The sequence below is a fragment of the Pelophylax lessonae genome (genome assembly GCF_965119305.1).
Source record: "Pelophylax lessonae genome assembly, chromosome: 4".
Classification (NCBI taxonomy): domain Eukaryota; kingdom Metazoa; phylum Chordata; class Amphibia; order Anura; family Ranidae; genus Pelophylax; species Pelophylax lessonae.
In genome coordinates, this window is record NC_138771.1 from 480,156,111 (window position 1) to 480,176,667 (window position 20,557).

The window sequence follows — 20,557 nt, forward strand, 5'->3', positions numbered from 1 at the left end:
TTGGCGGGCTTTGGCCTTGTGCCCTGTTGTTTTATCAGTTTAAGACACTTCTGAAATAATTCAGAATTCTTAGACAGGTGATACTGCAACAGACATCCTGCTGACCTACTGTGCAAGGGGCTTTTGTATTCCCCTTGAAAATAAATGCAAACGTTTTTTGATGCAAACAAAACCCTAAAACACTGGCCTTATATGTAGCCAAAGTTATTTTTCTGCTGCAAATTAGCCCTCTCCAAAAATCTGCTGGACATTGGCAATCATTGACAAACGGTCATGTTACAGGTCCAAAATACACATATTTTCACATACATTCTCCCATTCTGCCGGGAAAATTGAGTTTCTGGATCACATATGACATGCTGGTTATGGAGCCCACATGTGCAGCATCTGCAAAGTTGTAAACAAAAATATCTTCCTAATGATAAAATGAACATGGAATTCGTCATAAAATCACATCCCCTGGAAACATTTTTGTTTAATATTATCGCACATTAAAAAAATGATTTATAAATGTCTATATGCATGATCTGCTGCTAATTTTACTATCATTAACTGTACTCTAATGAATTTTTATTGACATTGAGGTTATGAATTATTTCTGGCTGTGTTTATATTTTTGGTTGTCAGATTCGAGAGCTAGGAAATAGGACTCTGGTATAAAAAAGAATGCTAAATATTTTCATTGAACAATAGGAAGTGATATTTTAGCTCTAGGTTAATTACTGTGAACAATTTCTTTAACCACTTGCCGACTGCCGCACGACTATTTACGTCGGCAATCAGCCCCTCACAGGCAGAGCGATGTAGGGCTACATCGCTAGCCTGTGAGGGTCTAGGGAGCGAGCGCGCGCTGGCGGAGGCGCGCTCCCGCGCGGGCGCGGACCCCCCGCGCGTGTGACCGGCGCACCTGATGTCTGCCGGTCACTCGCTATCGTCCGTTAGAGCGGGAGAAAGGCAGGCGGCTAATGTAAACAAGCCGCCTGTCATTCTTCCCTGTGTATGAATGGTGATCATACGGTTCTACTATGTAGGACCGTTGATCACTGTTCATACACCTCAAGCCACAGCCAATCACAGTTAGAATCACGCCCCTAGGGACACACATAACCCCTCCCTCTCAAAAAAAGTTAACCCCTTCACTGCCAGTGTCATTTTACAGTAACAGTGCATATGTATAGCACTGATTACTGCAGTAATGTCACTGGTAACCCCAAAAGTGTCAAAAATGTCAGTCAAGGGTCCGATCTGTCCATCGCAATGTCGCAGTACCGCAAAAAAAAAAACGCAGATCGCCGCCGTTACGCATTAAAAAAAAACAACAAAAATTACAGAAATCTTTCCCTTAGTTAGTAAACGCAATAAATTTTGCGCAAACCAATCAAAATACGCTTTTTGCGATTTTTTTTTTTTACCAAACATATGTAGCAGAAAACAAATTGGCCTAAAATGTTAAAAAATTTAGATTTTTACATTTTTTTGGGGGAATTTCATATAAAAAAATTGTGAAAAATATTGTTATTTTTGCAAAATTGACGCTCTTTTTTTTGTTTATAGCGCAAAAAGTAAAAATCGCACAGGTGATCAAATACCACCAAAAGAAAGCTCTGTTTGTGGGAAAAAAAGGACGTCAAATTCCTTTGGGTACAGCATCGCACGACTGCGCAATTGTCCGTTAAAGTCACGCAGTGCCGAATCGCAAAATAGGCCCTGGTCAGGAAGGGGGTAAAATCTTCCGGGGCTTAAGTGGTTAAGGATGTGTCCACTGTCTAGTGATATTTTAGCTATAGGTAGGGAATAGTGGGCTGAGTGGACCCCTGGCTTTTTATGTCTTGGATATTCCAAAAGTGAGATTTCCCAGGCATTATTACTCTGCGCCTTTCCACCTGGGGGTTCTGAATGTTCCTGCCCACCTACTGACAGGACATAAAAGCAATCAAGGTATATGCTTAAGAGGCGTTATATATACCCCCAAGTCGCCTGACAAGTCGGAGTAGTGTGAACCGGCACTAAAAGAAACAAAAAACACCCAATGCGTTTTGGTGTTTGTGAACACTCCCTGTTCATTAGAACTTAAAGTGGAAGTAAACCCCCCCCTATCATTTTCAAAAGCTGCCATCCTAACCTAGCCTAGGTTAACCTTTAATTGCCATGATACTGCAATTGTGATCAGCCATTGGATATTTTGACAGTTTGGTTGAGAGCACAACCAATGTAACTGTTTTTTGAAACTGTTAAATCAATGAGTTTACATGCACTTTAAGTCCTCTATCACCCTAAATATGGCTGGACTTGATTGCATTATCATTAACAGTTGCAATATATATGTGGTAAGATCCTATGCACAGACAGCTTTTGTAGCATGGAGCTTATTATTGTTGATGCAATCAAGTCCAGCCATATTTAAAGTGATATAAGACTCAAGCCCTGATGAAGGGGGCATGTTGGAACCCCTGTCGTGCAATGGCTTTTTTTCCTACTGAATATTTACAGTAAAATACCATCTTGGCCTCATGGACCTACAGTATGTGTGTCGAGCTGGCAGTGCTCTTTTTATAGTAGGACTTCTACTTCTCCTACATTATCCAATCCACTGGTTGAGGGTATGTTCTTGATTAAGCTGTGTTCCTATAGCAGTGATGGTGAACCTTGGCACCCCAGATGTTTTGGAACTATATTTCCCATGATGCTCAACTACACTGCAGAGTGCATGAGCATCATGGGAAATGTAGTTCCAAAACATCTGGGGTGCCAAGGTTCGCTATCACTGTCCTATAGGGTTAAAGCTGGCCATAGATGGATCGAAATTCAACCAGTTAACCACTTGCCGACTGCCGTCAGTAGATTTACTGCGGCAGTCAGCCCCTCACAGGCAAAGTGATGTAAATTAACGTCACTAGCCTGTGAGGCTCTCGGGAGCGAGCGCGCGCCGCCGACGGCGCGCTCCCGCTCGGTCACGGACCCCCCCGCGCGTGTGACCGGCAGACCCGATGTCCGCCGGTCACTCGGCGATCGGCGGGGGAGAGGGAGAAAGGCAGGCAGCTTGTGTAAACAAGCTGCCTGTCAGTTCTCCCTGTGTAGAAACACTGATCATACGGTTCTACTATGTAGAACCGTTGATCAGTGTAACTACAGCTCAACAGACAGCCAATCACAGTTAGAATCACGCCCCTAGGGACACACACCACCCCCTCCCTCTCAAATAAAGTTAACCCCTTCACTGTCAGTGTATTTTTACAGTAACAGTGCATATATATAGCACTGATTACTGTAGAAATGTCACTGGTAACCCCAAAAGTGTCAAAAATGTCAGTCAAGGGTCCGATCTGTCCGCCCCAATGTCGCAGTACCGCAAAAAAAATCGCAGATCGCCGCCATTACGCGTTAAAAAAAAACAACAAAAATGACAAAAATTTTCCCTTTGTTAGTAAACGCAATAACTTTTGCGCAAACCAATCAAAATACGCTTTTTGCGATTTTTTTTACCAAACATATGTAGCAGAAAACATATTGGCCGAAAATGTTAGAAACATAGAATGTGTCGGCAGATAAGAACCATTTGGCCCATCTAGTCTGCCCAATATATCTGAATCCTATGAATAGTCCCTGGCCCTATCTTATATGAAGGATAGCCTTATGCCTATCCCATGCATGCTTAAACTCCTTCACTGTATTTGCAGCTACCACTTCTGCAGGAAGGTTATTCCATGCATCCACTACTCTCTCAGTAAAGTAATACTTCCTCATATTACTTTTAAACCTTTGCCCCTCTAATTTAAAACTGTGTCCTCTTGTGGTAGTTTTTCTTCTTTTAAATATGCTCTCCTCCTTTACCGAGTTGATTCCCTTTATGTATTTAAAAGTTTCTATCATATCCCCTCTGTCTCTTCTTTCTTCCAAGCTATACATGTTAAGGTCCTTTAACCTTTCCTGGTAAGTTTTTTCCTGCAATCCATGTACTAGTTTAGTAGCTCTTCTCTGAACTCTCTCTAGAGTATCTATATCCTTCTGGAGATATGGCCTCCAGTACTGCGCACAATACTCCAAGTGAGGTCTCACCAGTGTTCTGTACAGCGGCATAAGCACTTCTCTCTTTCTACTGCTTATACCTCTCCCTATACATCCAAGCATTCTGCTGGCATTTCGTGCTGCTCTATTACATTGTCTTCCCACCTTTAAGTCTTCTGAAATAATTACTCCTAAATCCCTTTCCTCAGATACTGAGGTCAGGACTGTGTCAAATATTCTATATTCTGCCCTTGGGTTTTTACGTCCCAGGTGCATTATCTTGCACTTATCCACATTAAATTTCAGTTGCCAGAGTTCTGACCATTCTTCTAGTTTTCCTAAATCCTTTTCCATTTGGCGTTTCCCTCCAGGAACATCAACCCTGTTACATATCTTTGTGTCATCAGCAAAAAGACAAACCTTACCATTGAGGCCTTTTGCAATATCACTTATGAAGATATTAAACAAAATTGGTCCCAGTACAGATCCCTGAGGTACCCCACTGGTAACATGACCTTGTTCTGAATGTTCTCCATTGACCACAACCCTCTGTTGTCTGTCACTCAGCCACTGCCTAATCCACTCAACAATATGGGAGTCCATGCTCAATGACTGCAGTTTATTGATAAGTCTTCTATGTGGGACAGTGTCAAAAGCCTTACTAAAATCTAGATATGCAATGTCTACTGCACCTCCACCGTCTATTATTTTAGTCACCCAGTCAAAAAAATCTATAAGATTTGTTTGACATGATCTCCCTGAAGTAAACCCATGTTGTTTTTCATCTTGCAATCCATGGGATTTAAGATGTTCCACAATCCTATCCTTTAATAGGGTTTCCATTAATTTGCCTACTATTGATGTCAGACTCACTGGTCTATAGTTGCTCGATTCCTCCCTACTACCTTTCTTGTGAATGGGCACGACATTTGCCAATTTCCAATCTTCCGGGACGACTCCTGTTACTAATGATTGGTTAAATAAATCTGTTAATGGTTTTGCCAGCTCACCACTAAGCTCTTTTAATAATTTTGGGTGTATCTCATCAGGACCCTGTGACTTATTTGTCTTCACTTTAGACAGCAATCTTAGAACGTCTTCCTCTGTAAAGACACATGCATCAAACGATTTATTAGTCATCCTTTCAAGTGGAGGTCCTTCTCCTTTTTCTTCTGTAAAAACTGAACAGAAGTATTCATTAAGGCAGTCGGCTAGCCCTTTATTCTCTTCTACATACCTTCCGTCCTTTGTTTTTAATTTAGTTATTCCTTGTTTTAATTTCCTTTTTTCATTTATATATCTTAAGAATGTCTTATCCCCCTTTTTCATAGACTGAGCTAGTTTTTCTTCTGCCTGCGCTTTAGAAGTTCTTATAACTTGCTTGGCCTCTTTCTGCCTAATCTTGTAGATTTCCTTATCTTCATTGCTCTGGGTTTTTTTATAATTACAAAATGCTAGCTTTTTATTTTTAATGATTTGGGCCACTTCTGCTGAGTACCACAGTGGTCTCTTCCTTTTTTTGCTTTTACTGACAAGTCTAATGCAATTTTCTGTTGCCTTCAATAATGCACCTTTTAAGTAGTCCCATTTCTCCTGGACACCATGTAATCCGTACCAGTCTGATAAGGACTCATTTATGACTAATTTCATTTTTGAAAAGTCTGTTTTTCTAAAATCTAAAACTTTTGTTTTTGTGTGGTGTGACTCTTTCACAGTTCTTATATTAAACCACACTGACTGGTGATCACTGGATCCCAAGGTTTCGCCTATCAAGAAACATTTTCCAACATTTGTGCTTTATAGAAGTCATTCTTACAATCGACTTCTGTAGAACAGAGGAAATGGATTGAAATTTGGCCGGCCCCTGCTTAACCACTTAAGCCCCGGAGGATTTGGCTGCTAAAAGACCAGGGGGTATTTTGCGATTCGGCACTGCGTGACTTTAACGGACAATTGCGCAGTCGTGCGTCTTTTTTTTTGGGGGGGAATTTCATATAAAAAAATGTGAAAAATATTGTTATTTTTGCAAAATTGTCGCTCTTTTTTTGTTTATAGCGCGTGATCAAAAAATCGCACAGGTGATCAAATACCACCAAAAGAAAGCTCTGTTTGTGGGAAAAAAAGGACCTCAAATTCGTTTAGGTACAGCGTCGCACGACTGCGCAATTGTCCGTTAAAGTCACGCAGTGCCGAATCGCAAAATACCCCCTGGTCTTTTAGCAGCCAAATCCTCCGGGGCTTAAGTGGTTAAGCAGGGGCCGGCCAAATTTCAATCCATTTCCTCTGTTCTACAGAAGTCGATTGTAAGAATGACTTCTATAAAGCACAAATGTTGGAAAATGTTTCTTGATCAAAGGCTGCAGTCGCTGATCAGTGTATTCTGGAGAGTAGCGAGTCCTGCTGCCAAAAATACAATGGCCTAGGGAGGAGGATCCATCCATCCATCTCACTTGAGCGGATAGAGGAATCTCGTCATTTCTTTTTTGTTCATAACGCTGACGGATCAAAGGAAAACATGTCATCTAAAGCAAGTTTAGTATTTTGTTTTGCTGGTCGGAAGGGGTACATACATCAAACAATTTAATTTGCAGAATTACAAATCCTTTGGGATGTCAAAATATGTCCTGTATATTAATTTAAACTGTTCATTAAAGCTTAGCTCTGTAAAAATAAAACTAATTTGGGCCATTTGCAATTCAAAAATAGGTTACCTCTATTGATTGGTTGAACTAGATAAACTTGTGTCTTTTTTCAACCAGACGAACTATGGAACTATGTCTGTCCTATGTTTGGCAGCTGTCCTGTTTGGTAAAACGGCTTAGTCAAAACGTCCAACGTCCAGTAGTTCTTGCAGTAGTACTCTGATCACAGAAAGCCACTCGTAAACCTCCTACATTCAGAAAAATCCTTGTATTCTTTTCACTGAATGAAGGGCTTTCTGTGATTGGAGAGAGGCAAGTACCCAAAATTTGATGTTTTCTTTTTTAACCAGAGTTGAGTTTTAAAGTATATTTAGGCCCAATCACTAAATAGGGTTTAAAATGTAAATGCAATGTCAAAATCATTTTCAATATTTATGAATCTGCAGTCTTCATTAAGATAATAACTAGTGATCCTGCCATGACAGTCCTTTTGTAGGCACATCCTATTATAAGGTGACTGTGCTCCATCTCTGGCTCTCTTTTGTTCTCCTGCATTGTCACACACTTTCCCACTGGAGACTGGAAGCTGCTTGTGCTGACACTGCTGTTGTCAACACTAGGAAATTAGAGTTTACATTTTCTTTTCTTGTAAGTATTATTTTTGTTTAGCTCTTTCTAATATTGCTTTATTTCTGTATATTTTAGAAGAAAGAGAAATTGACATGGAAGGACCGAATTCCTGCCTATTTTGTAAATTTTGGAGCTATTTTATTTATGGTAGGTAAAATTATTATGACCTTCTAATATTCTAACTTCTAACAGATTTTAAAGGCCCGTACACACGATAAGAAAATCAGAAGGGAAATTTCGTCCGACGACCGATCTGTCGATTTTCGGATTGTTAGTATGGTGCTTTCGACAGCCGACTCGGACTTTTCGGCTGAAAAAATCCTGACGCGCAGGCTATATAATTTTTATCGTCCGTCAACACAACGTCCGATTGTCGACTCATTAGTACAGTTTTCGATGGAAAAATTCTTAAGAGCAAGACTAGGCATGCTCAGAGACGAAAGAAAACAATCCAACACATGACATCACTTCTGAAGTAGAATTCTGTCATACGGGGAAAATTCGTATAAGAAAATAACCTCTTCACTTTCCACATCAGACTAGCATGCCACAAAAAAACGGACGACAGATCATTCGATAATCTGATTGTGTGTACGGGGCTTTACAGAGAGACACATTTTATTATGTGGCTTGCCATATGTTTGTTTAACCACTTCAGCTCCGGAAGGTTTTACCCCCTTAATTAGCAGGTAATTTTTTGCGATTCGGCACTGCGTTACTTTAACGAAAAATTGCATGGTCGTGCAAATATATACCCAAATAAAATTGATGTCCTTTTTTTCCCACAAATAGAGCTTTCTTGTGGTGGTATTTGATCACCTCTGCGGCTTTTAGATTTTGCGCTATAAACATAAAAAGAGCGACAATTTTGAAAAAAAAAAAAAAACACCATATTTTTTACTTACTGCTATAAAACATTCCCAATAAAAATTTTTAAAAATCTAATTTTTTTATCAGTTTAGGCCAATTTGTATTCTGCTACATATTTTTGGTAAAAAAAAAACCCAAAAAGCGTATTTTAATTGGTTTGTGCAAAAATTATAAACTACGGGATAGATTTTTGGACTTTTTATTAATGTTTTTATTTTTTCTTTAGAAATGGCGGCGATCAGCATTTTTTAGCGGGACTGCGACATTGCGGCGGACAGATCAGACCCCTAACTGACATTTTTTACACTTTTTGGGGACCAGTGACACTAATACAGTAATCAGTGCTAAATAATATGCACTGTTACTGTATAAATGACACTGGCAGGGAAGGGGTTGATACTGGGGGTGATCAAAGGGGTTAATGTATGCCTAACAATAATTACTGCCTGTGGGGGGGATGGGTTCTGTGACAGGCACAGAGAGATCAGGATTTCAGCTTTGCTGAAACACTTGATCTCTCCCTGCCTGTGTGACAGAAGTCTCGCCTGCTTTGTTTACATAAGTTCCTCTGATGATCGCGGGAGGCCAGCGGCAATCGCCGCTGCTCCTCCCGCTGCCTGCGGAGACCGCATGCACAAAATCACGTAGATCTACGTGATTTTGCACAGCCGAGCTGCCCTGCTGCAGTGTATTTGCGCGGGGTGGTCGGCAAGCGGTTAAAGTAAAGTACAGTGGGTATAGAAAAGAATCATCCCCCTTAAAATAATTACATTTTGTTGCTTTGCATCCTGAAATGAAGACAAACACAGTTTTTTGTCTTATCCAGCTCTATTTACTCATTTAACCTATTAACATCCAAGCAAAAGATATAACACCAACATGTCAGAAAAAAAAGACTCAAAAACCGGAACACCGAGTTGGAAAAAGGATCACCCCCTCCTAAAAATTACTTGCAAACTTAATCAGGTGTAGCTAATCACCTTCTCTCTGGGGTCATTTTGATTAGCTCAGCATGAAAATAACTTTCCTGTAGCATTTCAGTCCCTGGAAGTGCAACTGAAGCAAGCAATCAACTATGGGTGGCAAGGCACTGTCAAAAGACCTCTGGGATAGAGTCTGGAAATGGATAAATATAAATAAATAAATAAATAAAAGGCTTTATCAATACCTAGAAGTACAGTGAAGTCTATTATTAGTAAAAGGAAGTTATTTTGTACAACACAGACCCTCCCTGGATCAGGATCTCGCTCCAAACTGGATGAAAGAGCTAGGAGGAAACTGGTCAGAGAGTCTACCAAGAGGCCTATAGCAACTCTGAGGCAGTTGCAGGCATTTATGACAAAGAGTGGTCATTGTGTGCATGTGACAACAATATCACAAATTCTCCCAAAATGTTGCTTGTATGGGAGGGTTACCAGAAAAATAGCCTCTTCTCAAGAAAGGCCACATGTATTCACGACTCAGCTTTGCGAAAACACACCTTGAAGATTCTGAGACCACATGGAAAAAAGGTTTTATGGTCAGATGAGACTGAAGTTGAATTATTTGACCTCAACACCAAACGATATGTCTGGCAGAAATCCAATATAGCTCACCATCCAAATAACACCATTCCTACAGTAAAGCATGGAGCTGGTAATATCTTGTTTCTCTCCAGGAGGGACTGGAGCACTTGTCAAGTTAGAAGGAAAAAGGGATGGGGCAAAATACTGTCAGATTTTATTGGAAAATCTGCTGCCCTCTGCCAGAAAGTTGTCAATGGGAAGAAGGGTTTATCTTCCAACATGGCAATGACCCAAATCACATAGCAAAAAATACCACACAGTGGTTGAAGGAGAAAAAGGTGGATTTCCATGCATGGCCTAGTCTGTCAGACTTAAACCCCATTGAAAAATCTGTGTAAAGACTTGAAGACGGCAATCAACAAACGGTCACCATCAAATTTAACTGAACTTGAGCAGTTCTGCATAGAAGAGTGGGCAAATATTGCAAAGTCTGGATGTGCAAAGTTAGTTGAGACATAGCCCAATAAACTAAGGGCTGTAATTAAAGCAAAGGGTGGTTCAACAAAATACTGACGTAAGGGGGTAATCCTTTTTCCAACTCGGTGATTCTGTTCTGCATTTGAGTTGATGTTATATCTTTCACTTGGATGTTCTAAGTTGCACTGAGGAAATACAGCTGGATAAAACATAAATGGTGTCTGTCTTCATTTCAGGCTGCAAAGCAACAAAATCTGATTATTTTAAGGGGGGGGTTTTGATTATTTTTTATACTCACTGTAAAACCTCTCTATTAGAACATACACATGTGATGTGAGCCATGACATGGAGTTTCAAGGTGAAATTAAAGTTTATCTAAAGTCAAAAGTGTTCTTTTCTATAGCTTTGGATTGAGTGGGGAGGTGATGAAACCCCTGTCAGGTTTTTATAGCTGTCTTTCTCCTCTTAGGAGAGATTTCCCCTCTCTATGTGAACACAGCCACAGGGGCAGAAAGTGATAGGCAATCCCATATCTTTTGCATTTGCATAACTCATCCCTAGAGTCAGCCCACTGCTCTTGAAAGGAGTACTGAGGCAGGGTGCTGTGATGTTTTCAGGAAGCTATGTACAGCACTCTGCTGTCCCCTCCAACCAGTCATGATCTGCCTGCATTGCATAGAGAAAAACAGAGACCTCCGGAAGACATCACTGGATCTAAAAAAAAAAAAAAAAAAAAAAGGATGTTTTGAAAATGGAAAGGTTTTCTTCTAAAAAATGTAAGTCTGTTGATGAGGGGGTTAGAAGGAACCAGGAAAAGCAAAATATTGGCAGCTCTAAAGTAGCTTTAAAGGAGAGGGGAGAAGAATTGTTTTACCTTGCTTTCTTGCCTAACAGTATACAGTAAACGTAGTTCATTAGTATGATAGAGAAGAGATTACATTTTAATAGACGGGTACTTCAGATAAACACAACAACTAAAGAATAAAGCTTTTTTATTTCAAGCTGACTGTATTTCTTCCCTTTGCAGATTGCACTGACATTTTCAGCAGTGTTTGGAGTCATCTTATATCGCATCACCATTTCAGCAGCCTTGGCATTAAGCACAAATGAAAGCACAAGAGCAAACGTTCGTGTGACTGTGACAGCAACCGCCGTTATCATTAACCTAGTCGTAATTCTTATATTAGATGAAATTTATGGGTCTGTCGCAAAATGGCTGACTGAAATAGGTAAGTGGATAACTCAGCTGTCATTAAATTGAATCTGTAGTGTGTAGCAAACATAGTGCTCTGAAGGAGAAAGGTAGAGAATGTAAACCTTGTGCATGACTTCTACTAATAAAGATTCTACTAATTAGTACATTAAAGATTTTTAGTAATATGGAAGATTCAGTCTTAACGTGTTTCTAAACAGTAAAATCAATCTTTATATGCAGTAAAGCATGCTTGTTATACTCACTGTGGAACCTAAGGAGTTTATCCTCCACATTGTGTATAAAGGTTGTTTGATCCTGTCTTCTCTGATCCTCCCCTTCTTTCACTGACTCCAATCCATCTCATGATAGAACAGAGCATTAGGAGTCAGGCTGCACATGCTCAGTTTGGTTTGTATTGCTAGAGAGTTGTTTTCTTGGGAGAGTGCATGTGATCAGCATAGGGCCAATCAGCACTGTCCAGACATTTCCAGACAGAGGATCGGGGGGAATAAAACTTCTCCTACAAGCTTTAACCAGACACTGATAGAAGTCACAAGACTGCTATATACCTCTGATGAGAAAAGGTATTTAGCAGTTTATATTTACTAAAATAATTGCATTTTCCATGTTCTGAGTACTGTGGGAGACCAGATATTGAGAATGCAGGGTCCTGGGTTTAGGACCCCTGTATTGCAGTTTGCTAATTCTTAGACATGCTTCCTTTATTGTCACCTGGTGATCCTGCCACTAACACATTTCCTGTTCTAGGGGGAGAACACCCACTCTCTGCACCTCTACACCGTATCGATGAAGAAGTGCGGTCACTCAGGAAGGTATTTACTAAAACAGCATTTTGCTAAATCTGGTGCAGCTCTGAATTGAAACCAATCAGCTTCTATGTTTTATTGTCAAAGCTTAATAGAACAAGCTGAAGTTAGAAGCTGATTGGCTACCATGCACAGCTGCACCAGATTCTGAGTGCACCAGTTTTAGTAAATCTTCCCCTGAGAGACAACCCCCGATCCCATGTTATAGAGAGATGGAGGTGTTTTGTTGTTTACACAACTGGGCAAGCTGATAAGACTTGAGATCATTATTATTACTCTAAAGGATTTATGTAGCGACAACAGTTTGCACAGCGCTTTACAACACGAGGGCCAACAGTACGGTTACAATACAATTCAATACAGGAGGAATCAGTGGGCTCTGTTTAAAGAGCTTACAATTTAAAAGGGAGGGTCAAGTGATACAAAAGGTAATAACTTCAGGGATGAGCTGAGGGATCGTCTAAAAGTGGGAGATAGACAGACAGATTGGGGAGAGAAAGGTAAGAAGCCTTTATTGCAGAGGAGCCATAGTATGTTTTTTTTTTCTGCAATAATCCTTTCTGCTCATAAGTCTTTCAGATCAGCGCTAAGTTCTCAATTAATAGTCTATTTAGTTAGTTAACAGCAATAAGCAAGGATTATGAAAACATGTGTAGCACTGCCTCCTTGAGGGCTGCTGGATATTACACTTTTGAGTCCCCCTGGGTTACCATTAGCAATACTGACATTCACAATTTGACACTTTACTTCTTGGCTCAGTCAATGATCAGTCCAGGGGTATGTAGTTGTTTTTTTGGTGTTTTATTTTAAATAGGAATGGGAAAAGGGAATAGCGGGATACTCCAAGTTTACTATTCACAAGATGGAGGACTTCTAATTCTCGAAACAGCCAGGCTGTTGATTCACCCTGCCACTTAGGTGAATTTGGGGTTAAATCTCTATCCAGATGACTTGGTGAACTAAATTCTCTTCAGGACTCTTTCCTAGCATCCTCTTTTTTGACCATTGACACCCGTCCTCTGTAGCCTACTACAGGGTGGCCCACCACAGGTCAGGCCCCTCAACACGATCCCCTGTACGATACTGTTTTTCTAGGGTCTCCAGTGTTTCCCCCCCAGTCAGCTTTCCTGGACCTCTGGGTTCAGCTCCGTTCCTCTGGCCCTCAGGACGACCTCCTGATTCCACGTGCCACTGCTACAGAGGAGGATGCAGCCGCCACCCTCCCTCGGGACTCTGCTCACCAGCCAAAGGCCCTGCAGCACATGTGCTCCTGGTTTTTATACAGTATCCCAGAATGCACCAAGACAGCTAGTCTCTGCCAATCACCAGGACTGTATCAAAGCCTATGTATTCATTGGTCAGGTTTCCTTCCACTATGCACTGTCCAACATGCCTCCCTATTGGACCAGTGTGAAACACTCTCTAGACCCAATGAATCACATACTGAGGACACTGAGCAGACCTAACTCACAGACCCTGCTCTCTGGTAGGCAGAAAGCAATATAGATTTGCTAATAAAACTATATTCTCTCACTAGCATCTACCTAGGAGGGTGCTACACATAAAACACAGAAAAAAGAGCATAGATAGAAGTATGTGTAGGTCTGCATGCAGTTGAGTGACAGCTCTGAGTCCACTGTTAGCCCAGGTTCACACTTGTAAGATTTCAAGCCAGCATTTCAGTCCGACGTCGCGTTCCTGCACAGATTTCTATAGAAATCGCCCCTCCCCAAGTCGCAAAAAGTAGTATAGAAACTACTTCTGGGGATTAGTGCGGCGCCGCAAAGTTGGCGTCATACCGATTCGGACAGTGCCATTGCCAGCAATTAGCCTCCGACTTGACATTTCAAATCACATGTCAAATCGGACCAGTGTGAAAGTGGGTTTAATGAAAGATGGAATTGCCCAGTCTCAATGCTTTTGGAAGTCTACACAAGGGAGGCTTTCAGGTAAATAACATGCATAAAATGTGTTAAATGCACATATACATTGTAAGGAAAAGATGTTTGTTGAAAGGATCAGTTTGGAGACAGGGTCTCTTTAAAGTGAATGTATGCCTTGCCTATGAAGTACAAGAAGAATTGTGTAAGACTTTCAACTCAACTTAAGCTTACGCAAGGACAGAAAATAACAGAAGGGACAGAAAAAAAGCAGCTTTGGGGGGTGAAAGCCACACATTAACATTATCAGTAGCTCCAGGGTTGGTAACATTTTATGCTTATATTCACTTTTCTTGTAAATGTAAAATGTGACACTACCCTTTCCACCTCCTGAGCCTCCCCTTTGAACCATTCATTTGACTCACAGCCTCACTTACCAATGAATAAGCTTAAGCGATGGTAGGGGCTAAACAAAGACCAACTTTTACACTCAATGTGTTGCAATGTGCATATAATTCAGGCTCAAGGCAGATTTTGAATGTCCACTAACAGGATGTGAGATGTGAAAATGCCCTTTTGGGGAATGAAGACAAATCTCTTGTTGTGGGTTCCCTAGCTACCACAAGATGGCCCTGTACTGTGGCTATAAGTGTTTGCAGCTTTGTTTTGGTAAAAGTCATAGGCCCGCTGTAATGTTGCTTGAAAACTGTGCTAGGCCAGTTTAGGATGTTCCTGCAGGGCTGGGATATATTGTATAAGGATTTGGCAGGTTAGAAGAGCCTGTCTGCAGTCACCGGTCTGGGAACAAGATGTTTCTCCCTGTTCCCTGTATTAGACTTATCCAGAGTCAAAATGTAGTCAGGAGCTTATGGACTTCTCCCACTTGGGGAGGTAGGGCTGATTGCACTCTCCTCTGGGGAATACTGAAACATTCTATAACCCACTGCTAGGGCGCAAGTCTCATCTCTTCTTACCTCTCTGTCTGCAAGGTTACAAACTGCTATTAATTGGGTTAAGCATTTTGCCGCCACTGCCCTTTACAGCACAATATACTCGGCCCAATTTTTCAATTAAGTAAATTTCCTTTCAGAGGACCATAATGTGGACTCTTTATCTGTTCCAACAGGGGAATACTGTTGGACATTGGCTTGTGCTTGGGGAAGAGAATGGGAATAGGGCCAGCAGGTAGGGCAGGCTGAATAGAGGTCCTGGATTCTGGTCAGGGCAGACTGGGTCACCCACAGGATGTGTCTGAGGGGTGAAGTCTCTATGTTGTAACCCAGTAACCGTGGTGGGCCCAATGCTAGATAACTGCAGATGTCTTGTCCAGTTGAATGTGATCAACTATTACTAGCTTGAAATGGTGCAGCTAACACAGTAGCTTTTTACCTTACTTTCATGGCATACTACTCAGTTGAAGTTAACCTTAATTGGAAACAAAGAACATATATATTATTAACAAGGTTTTCTAAATTGATGGGAAGGAATCCAAAAAATTGTGGCATTACTTGTAAATAGTTAAGTGGTATGCTCATACAAATCAACACACTGTATAATGTTTCTCTGCTCTCATATTCATTTATTGAGGATTGCAGGGGAAACAGGCGATCACATATGGATTGCAAAACATTTCTGGGCAATTGGGTGACCTAGTCATCTGGCACCTGAGGGCATCCACAGACAGTAGCAGGTTTTGCATGATTCATCTAGTTTTAGTTAGATCTGTTAATTATAAAGATATTCACAGATGTTCACAGGTACCCAAAGATTGTAGTATGTATTGTTTGGATCTCAACACTGGAAGTGTCAGTTTAAAAAAACACTGTCACCAGATCACTTGATGCTGTGAATTTAGTTCAGCCATGTTGTTTACCTGTAATTTTCTCCCTTGTGTAGACATTCAGAAACACTGAGACGGTTGCTTAGATGTGATGTCAACAGCCCCAGCAAACACAGAGCTGTCACTTATGGGACACTTTGTAGCATTTATCTTTTATCCTTTAGTAGTTGTTACAAACAAAGTTTATGTAGGGAGGTAGAGGGGAAGATGGGCCAGAAAAAACAATAATTATACACTCTCAGATGAAGAGGGGGCAATGTCACACTGTACATGGCTGGGACAAAGGGGAAGGGGATGGAAAAGGGGCAGTTGCCCTGGGCACAGTGTTGTCATGTGGGGATGGGGTAGGAATGCCACGTGCCGCCAGCCCCCATCTAGATCTTCATCAGAACATGACCAGCACAGAACTGGATAGCTCCCCCTATTGCTGCTATGATTTGTAAACACAAGAGCCAACAGAGAATATTTTACACTACTCGCTTACTCTGTTGTTCTGTTGGCTGTTGCAGTGCATAGCAAAAGATAGTGGGTAGTGGAAGCCTTGCTCGGAGTAGGCTATCTAATCGTGTTTGGGTTCCGTGCTAATAAACTAAATGGGGTTGGGCAGCCCAATGTTACTGGCAGAACAGAAGATCTTGAATGTAGTACTTCTTCATCTTTATTTTCTCCTCCTCACATTTTGGCAACCTTAAATTCTGGGTAAAAGTTATGGCCAGTTGCAATAACTGTGAATTAGGGGAATGCATTTTTTTAAACAGGCCAAGCATTTCTCTTAGAACTAAAGGCCACATTGGTTCTATATGTGTGCTGAGCTCTGTTGAGCAGAAGACGAATTAAGGACATATTTTAAAGTGGCCATTAGTTGCCTTTAAATTTTTGTTTTTTGTATACCTCTGTTATCCACCTCCCCATTTGTCCACCTTGAGTTACTTGGTAGTGCTGGAAATGTAGGAAGCATCAATAGTGGGTGGTGTATACTGTAGGTAAGCTAAAGTAGCATGTTACTGTATACTGTTGTTTTATTCAAGCTTTGTTGCAATATATGTCCATGCTTTTCACTGAAAAAGGGCCATTCCTGTGCTTTTTCCAGAGGTACCTAAAACAGAAAAAACCTTTGAAGAACGGTTGATTCTCAAGGCATTTCTTCTGAAGTTTGTAAACTCCTATGCCTCAATTTTCTATGTTGCCTTTTTCAAAGGAAGGTAAGTTATCTGTTTCAGTATTTTTTTAAGTGCAAACCCATCCAAACAGCTTAACACCCCATCTAATTTTATCTTTCCAAATGAACTGTAAAGTAATGCATGTTATTTGTCGTTACGACGTTGGAATCTACACACTGTTGTTTTGTTATGTGATCACATGGTCCCAAGGAAGGTGCAGACCCTATGCCACTGTCCCACCTCTTCCCTTCTCTTTGGAGTATTGATCATCAACACTTTGTCAAAACCCACCATAAGTTTTGTTACTTCTGTAAGCCCTATCTACTTCCCTTCTCTTCCCCCTCATTGCTTAAAAGGCAGACACTCCCACTTTTTGTCTCATTTCAATTGGCAGGGAGCAGCATGGTATAAAAGCATTAAAACTTTCAGGGTTAAACACATTTGCTTCACTTTTTTAAGAAATAAGTGAACTACATAGTGTTTCTATACATACAGTGATAATGATCGTAAAAAAATTACAGCAGGTGACTATTATATTACTTAATTAATAAACTTCTGGGTAAAAGTAAATTATAAAACTTAGAGCAGCATACGCTGTCAGCACACACCTCTTCTTACAGAATGTGTTGCTGGGTGCTGGCCCCCAGGGTAGACTGAAGGCAGAAGTCAGTATCACATTTCTAGAGGCAGTTCTCAACTGGGTTATCCCAAAGAGTCCCTAACCAGTCAATAAAACATTAGAAGGATGAAGACACTACAATTCTTAGGTAAGTCCAGTAAGAATTTTTTTTCATGACCTAAAATTGACAGCCACTTTCTTTGGGGGTGGGGCTCAAACCCCCTCTCATTGGGGCTAAAAGGCAAAGGAAAAAAAAACTTTAATATCAAAATCTACAACTTTTGGTCTTGGCTAACATGGGTGTGCATTCTAAAAATAGATCTATACTATACAATAAAGACTATAAAGTGGGGTTGATTTACTAAAGGCAAACAGACTGTGCACTCTGCAAGTGTAATTGCACTAATTTTCCTCAGAGCTTAGTAAATGTGATAAAGCTCTGATCTCCATTATCCAATCATGTGCAAGCAAAAATGCTTTTTTTTCCTTGCGCCAGATTGGGTATTATTTATGAAGTGAAGCTTTACCACATTTATTATTTATTTATTTATTACCGGTACTTATATAGCGCCATCAATTAATGCCGCTCTTTACATATATATTGTACATTCACATCAGTCCTCGCCTTCTAGGAACTTACAATCTAAGGTCCCTAACTAACATGCATATATACTAGTAATGGGCTATGTGTCGAACATAAGGTCTATTCGAACATCAGCTGGCCGTGTGTTTTCTGAACACACAAACAAAAAGGCTGCTTGGCGATGAGCGCCCCGTAATGCACTGCGCTCTTGCATTGCATTGATTGCTGATGACTGGCCAAAGCATGCACCTGACCTGTATGCTTTGGCCAATCACAGCACAATTTACTGTCAGAGCCATGATGTGCCTTTGGCCAATCATTGCTCGGGGGCTAAGTCCACGCCCCACACTATATAAGGCTGCTGCTTACACTGCAGCCGTGTATAGTGTATGACAATAGAGATTAGGCAGATAGTTAGTGGATAGTGTGTTCAGTCAGTTTAGTGCAGTCAGTGTAGTGTACAGGCATACCCTGCTTTTAAAATGTATGGGTATTTTGTAGTCCTGGTTCCCCTGTCGGTGCTCCCCAAGTTTGGTGTCCCTGCCAATTATGGTTTGTGAGCAGTGCCATGTCAAGCTGACTAATATTTTCCATAGATGCCAATGTTAAAGACAGGGAGCAGTAGGATGTCAAGCTAACCAAGATTTCCCATAGATGCCAATGAGCACTGAAAACTGAAAATTGGTCTGGGCAGGAAGGGGGTGAAAGTGACATGTATTTAGGTGGTTAAGGAGAAAAAAAATGGCATGGGGTCCCCTCCAAAATTTATACCAGGCCCTTTGGGTCTGGTATAGATTTTAAGGGGAACTCTATGACAAAATTAAAAAAAAAAACAATGGCGTGGAGTCCAATCCCAAAATCCATACCAGGCCCTTTGAGTCTGGTAAAGATTTTAAAGGAAACTCCACGCCAAAATTAAAAAAAAAAAAAAAAATGGCATGGGGTTCCGCCCAAAATCCATACCAGTCCCTTATCCGAGCATGCAGCCTGGCAGGCCACGAAAGGGTGGGGATGAGCGAGCAGCTCCCCCCTCCTGAACCCTACCAGGTCGCTTGCCCTTCAAAGCACCTTGTCCCGATGTTGATGTGGGCAAGGGCCTCTTCCCGACAACTCTGTCTGTGGTTGTGGGGGGTCTGTGGGTGGGGTCCCCCAGACAAGGGTGCCCCCAGATTCTGCCCCCCCCCTTTGTGAATGGGTATTGGGTACATTATACCCCTACCCATTCGTGACGTCAGAAAGAGGAAGTGCTACCAGGTGATGTATCTGTGTGGCCCGCCCCTTGCCTATAAAGGAACTGTCATAGCTGATCAGGTATACGGGGAGTAGTCTCTTAGGCGAAGCGTTTTTTGCAATTTTTCTATTTTTTGCATCGGCGGGAATCCTGATTGATGATAGATTTACATCAAGGGACACTATTTTTTTTTCTGTTTTCTTCTTAATAAAGAACTTGTCAAAAACTGTTTCCTGTGGTTTTTACTTTTTTACACTTTTTTGGTGAATGGGTACGGGTACGATGTATCCGATACCCATTCACATAGGGGAGGTGTTGGGATCTGGGGGCCCCCTTGTTAAAGGGGTCTTCCAGATTCCAATAAGCCCCCACAACCACAGCCCAGGGTTGTCGGGAGCCCCCTGCCCCAAAGCACCCACCCTTCCATGTTGAGGGCATGTGACCTTGTATGGTTCAGGAGGGGGGGCAGCGTGCACATCCCTCTCCTTTTCTGACCTGCCAGGCTGCTTGCTCGGATAGGTGTCTGGTATGGATTTTGGAGGGGCGACCCCCTACGCCGTTTTTTTTTTTCATTTTTTAAAATCTGTATTGCCGAGAGTCGGCAATACATTACAGCCATGAGCAAGTTTAAATTACATTTTTTCCCTTTAGAAATGTCAGTATTGCTGCAGCAGGCTCCATACATCGCTCAGATGCGCTACTTTACAGGCAGACTAAGGGGACCCCAGGCACGATATTTAAAGTAATTTTTCATTATTTTGTTTCACTTTAGGCATCAATAAAATCACTGCTCCTTTAAAAACGATTGTTTTAAAATAAAATGTTTGCATTGATACATATCCCCCAGGGCAGTACCCATGTCCCCATACACTTTTTATGGCAATAACGTGCATATAAGCCTTTAGAATTTGGACTTTTGATTTTTCATGTTTGTGTTCCATAAACTTTAATGGAGTTAGCATGTTTGCTAGAACTTTTTCCCTGTTCAACATGTTCTGGTGCGAACCGAACAGGGGGGTGTTCGGCCCATCCCTATTATAAACACATACTAGGGCCAATTCAGACAGGAGCCAATTAACCCACCAGCATGTCT

The 20,557-nt window shown here is 41.3% G+C and overlaps 1 protein-coding gene across 1 annotated transcript in view; it reads left to right on the forward strand.

Moving 5' to 3' along the window:
• The window catches only part of ANO2 (anoctamin 2), a 373,778-nt gene that overhangs the window by 209,852 nt on the left and 143,369 nt on the right, over positions 1–20,557 (forward strand). Inside the window, exons 14-16 of the mRNA XM_082255012.1 lie at positions 7,353–7,424; positions 11,157–11,358; positions 16,962–17,073. Coding sequence (XP_082111138.1) covers positions 7,353–7,424; positions 11,157–11,358; positions 16,962–17,073 — 386 coding nt within the window. The remainder of the gene's footprint in view (positions 1–7,352; positions 7,425–11,156; positions 11,359–16,961; positions 17,074–20,557) is intronic.